The sequence below is a fragment of the Mobula birostris genome, chromosome 7, assembly GCF_030028105.1.
Source record: "Mobula birostris isolate sMobBir1 chromosome 7, sMobBir1.hap1, whole genome shotgun sequence".
NCBI classification, from domain to species: Eukaryota; Metazoa; Chordata; class Chondrichthyes; order Myliobatiformes; family Myliobatidae; genus Mobula; species Mobula birostris.
Genome location: NC_092376.1, coordinates 179,875,778 through 179,879,273, shown reverse-complemented (window position 1 = coordinate 179,879,273; position 3,496 = coordinate 179,875,778). Strand labels below are relative to the sequence as shown.

The following is a 3,496-nucleotide window of genomic DNA, read 5'->3' as shown; positions in this document are numbered from 1 at the left end:
GGGGAATGCAGGAGAAAACAATCTCTGTTAGATTTCACTGGATTCCGCACGGTCATTTGTTAAACGTGGTGTGACAGGAAAACAGAGTACACACTCACAGTGGAACTAAAATTAGCCCCACAAAGGTATTTATAAAACAAACTCACAGACATGTTAAGAACAAATAGAACCTAACAGAAAACTGCATTGTGGATACTTCGACACTACGCATATTATGATGTCGGTGCTCTCGACACAAATATATATTTCCCCTTAAAAAGACTAGAAATTCTGGAAATACTGAACCGGTCAGGCAAAATCAGTGGGAAGATAATTGGCTAAGGATGTGATATTGATTGCAAGTTAACTTCAAAGGCACATTAAACCGACTTCTTTACCCTCCGGTGCAAGCCTGGCATTTGAGTATTACCAGCATTTTCAATTTTTTGTTTCGTATTACACCTTTTGCTACGAAGCACCTCACCTCATTGCTTACAGCCTTACTGTAATTATCAGAATCCATTACTCTGATGTTTTCTTTCCCAATGGATTCATTCTGGACGCCCTTATTTCTGGGAGATGGCCTGTGCGGGTTCGGAGTGATGAGGTCTCTCTTCGTAGACTGCAATGGTGAACATGATTCGTACCGAAAGCTCTGGGAGAGTGGATCACCCCCAAATACCTCAACATAGTTCGGTGGTATCTGAAGGCTTCTGCTGGCCTTCTGAATTCCATTGAAAGAATTTCTTGTTTCTGAACAGCAACAACCACCAAGGATGCTGGACTGGCATTCCAAACCGCCCCTATCTTTGTGAAGTATAGAAGCGAGGATAATTAAAACTGTAAGGAAAATGGCAGACACTATCCCTAATGCAATTACCAACGAAAGGCTCACGTCGGGGGTGAAACCCGCATCGTTCGACAAACTGGTAACACTAGAAAAAGTTTCACGATTCCCGTCCACCACAGTTAATAATAAAGTCAATGTGGCTGACAGTGATGGCGTTCCATTATCGTTTACCACAATCACCAATCTTTGTTTAGAGGCATCTGTGTTCGTAATGCGACGGATAGTCCAAACTTCGCCAGTGTCCGGTGAAATAGTAAAGAGATTAGAATGAATTGGTTGGAGAATCTGATAAAAGAGATGAGCGTTCTCTCCAGCGTCAGCATCGGTGGCCGACACCTTTACAACCAAGTACCCTGGTTCGGCAAACCGAAGCATTGTTTCTGTTACTGTTGACCCATAATCAGGCAAAGGATTCACGATCACTGGGGCGTTGTCATTCTGATCGAGGATGATAATGTCCACTGAAACGTTACTAGCAAGCGGTGGGACTCCAGAATCCTGCACTTGAACCTGAAATTGAAGTTTTTTTAATTGTTCGTAATCAAAAGGCTTCTGAGCAAATATCTCGCCACTCTGTGAGTTGATAGAGAAAAGAGTAGCGATCGGGGTGCCTTGAAACTGCATTGGTATTATAGAAAATAACAATCGAGCGTTTTCTCCTTCATCAGGATCAAAAGCTGTCACCGAAAGTATTGAAGCTCCTATTATATTGTTCTCCATAAAGCGTGCGATATAAACAGGCTGCGTAAATCGTGGTGTGTTGTCATTTATATCTGACACTTCTACTCGCATGGTTTTCTTGGAAGTTAGCGGAGGGTTGCCTGCGTCCGTGCATGTGATAGTAACATCATACCTAGAAATATTTTCGCGATCCAATAAATGAGTAATCAGCATTTTATAGTAATTTTTCCTGTTTGACTCTAGTTTAAATGGCAGTTGATCCGCAATTTCACATTGTACGTGTCCATTTTGTCCCGAATCTTTATCTGCTGCAGTGAATAAAGCCACTATTGTCCCAAGCGGAGCGTGCTCAGGTACGGCGCTTGAAAGCGATCTTAACTCCACCTCAGGTGCGTTATCATTCACATCAACGATATCCACGAAAATATCGCAGTGCACGGGTATGGCCCCAGAGCCCTTGTCCATGGCCTGCACGTTAATCTCAAAGGCATTGTTTCTTTCATAATCTAAAACTCCTTTAACTCTGATTTCACCATTTTTAGAATCCACACCAAATATTTCACGTACTATAGCGGAACAATGGCTACTGAAAGAGTATATTATCTCTCCATTTGGACCATCGTCCAAGTCTGTTGCGTTTAATCTGATGACTAAGGTTCCCTGGGGAACCGACTCCAGCAAACTAATCCTATACACCGACTGGGGGAAAACAGGTGAGTTATCATTTATATCCTTTACCGTGATTGTAACTTGAACCGTGCCCGATCTCACGGGAACACCGCCATCCTTTGCTATTACCGTTAATTTATGTTTCGACATCATCTCTCTGTCCAGCGCTCGCTGCAAAACCAACACCGGCAACGTTCTTTTGTCACTGCGGATTTGTACATCCAGAGAAAAATATTCATTCGGGTGTAGCTGGTACGTTTGCAAAGAGTTCGACCCGATGTCCGGATCGTGCGCGGACTCGAGAGTAAAGCGTGTTCCCACAGCGGCAATCTCAGAGATTTCCAGGCGAATCTGGTTCTTTTGGAAGCTGGGAGCATTGTCATTTATATCGAGAATCTCCACCTCCACCTGATAGAGAGTTAACGGGTTCTCTAGCACTACATCCAGCGATAACACACAGTCGAGGCTCGACCCACAAAGCTCTTCCCGGTCAATCTGTTCCTTCACAAGTAAGTTGCCATTATCCAAATTTATGTGGACGTATTGTTTACTAGGTTGGGACGCTACTCGCAATCTACGATCAGATAATTGCTCTTCATCTAAACCTAAATCGGCAGCGATATTTCCAACAAAGGCGTTCAGTTGCAGTTCTTCAGGGATTGAATACCGAATTTGCCCAGAACACATATTCCACAAGGAAAACACAAAACACAGACGTTGGTATTTCAGGAAAATGCGTATGTTATACCTCATTTCAAGGGCAACCCTTTCTTTTGCTTCAGTATGAGACGGTACTATGCATTATTCTTTCCACTGCTCTCTAGATTCCCGTTTGCAAAACTCGAAAAAAAACAGAATATAAAATACCTTTCCATTCTGCGAACCTATCGGATCACTTCATTTGTTACTTTGTTCGAAATTGCTTTATAGTTGCGATTATATTTCAGGACAAAAGCGACGGAGCTGCGCATACCCGATTTCTTTCTCCTGCTTACTGTGCGTTATGGTGGCTGCGCAGTGGAAAGGGCCGTCCGGATCACCAGTTTCATTTCGGCTTCTGATTGGTGAACGCAGACGCCCTGATTCTTGGCCAATCAGAATTACCTTTCTTTCTTAAAGCTGTACTGCCTCAAAATCTGGCTGAACAACTGTATTTAATGTTGCACAATAAGAATACCGATGAAGCCTTATTTTAAGGATTTTCAACAATTTAGTCCGATGCAAACTTGTCCAGAATAAACGTGAATCTAGTATGCTAACTACACCTGTATGTATTGTTGTTCGGAGTTCAAAGTGCAAACATAATTTATTATCAAA

General features: G+C 42.7%; 1 protein-coding gene across 1 annotated transcript; it reads right to left on the bottom strand.

Annotated features, from left to right (window-relative positions):
• Positions 1 to 373: 373 nt before the first annotated feature.
• On the bottom strand, positions 374 to 2,866 carry LOC140201017 (protocadherin gamma-C5-like). The gene has a single exon (XM_072264653.1). The coding sequence runs from the start codon at positions 2,864 to 2,866 to the stop codon at positions 374 to 376; it is 2,493 nt and encodes an 830-aa protein (XP_072120754.1).
• Between the last annotated feature and the right edge of the window lie 630 nt (positions 2,867 to 3,496).

What these genes read in the sequence shown, in the direction of transcription:
- LOC140201017 (XM_072264653.1), bottom strand. Translation starts at nt 2,866, where the DNA reads ATGTGTTCTGGGCAAATTCGGTATTCAATCCCTGAAGAACTGCAACTG.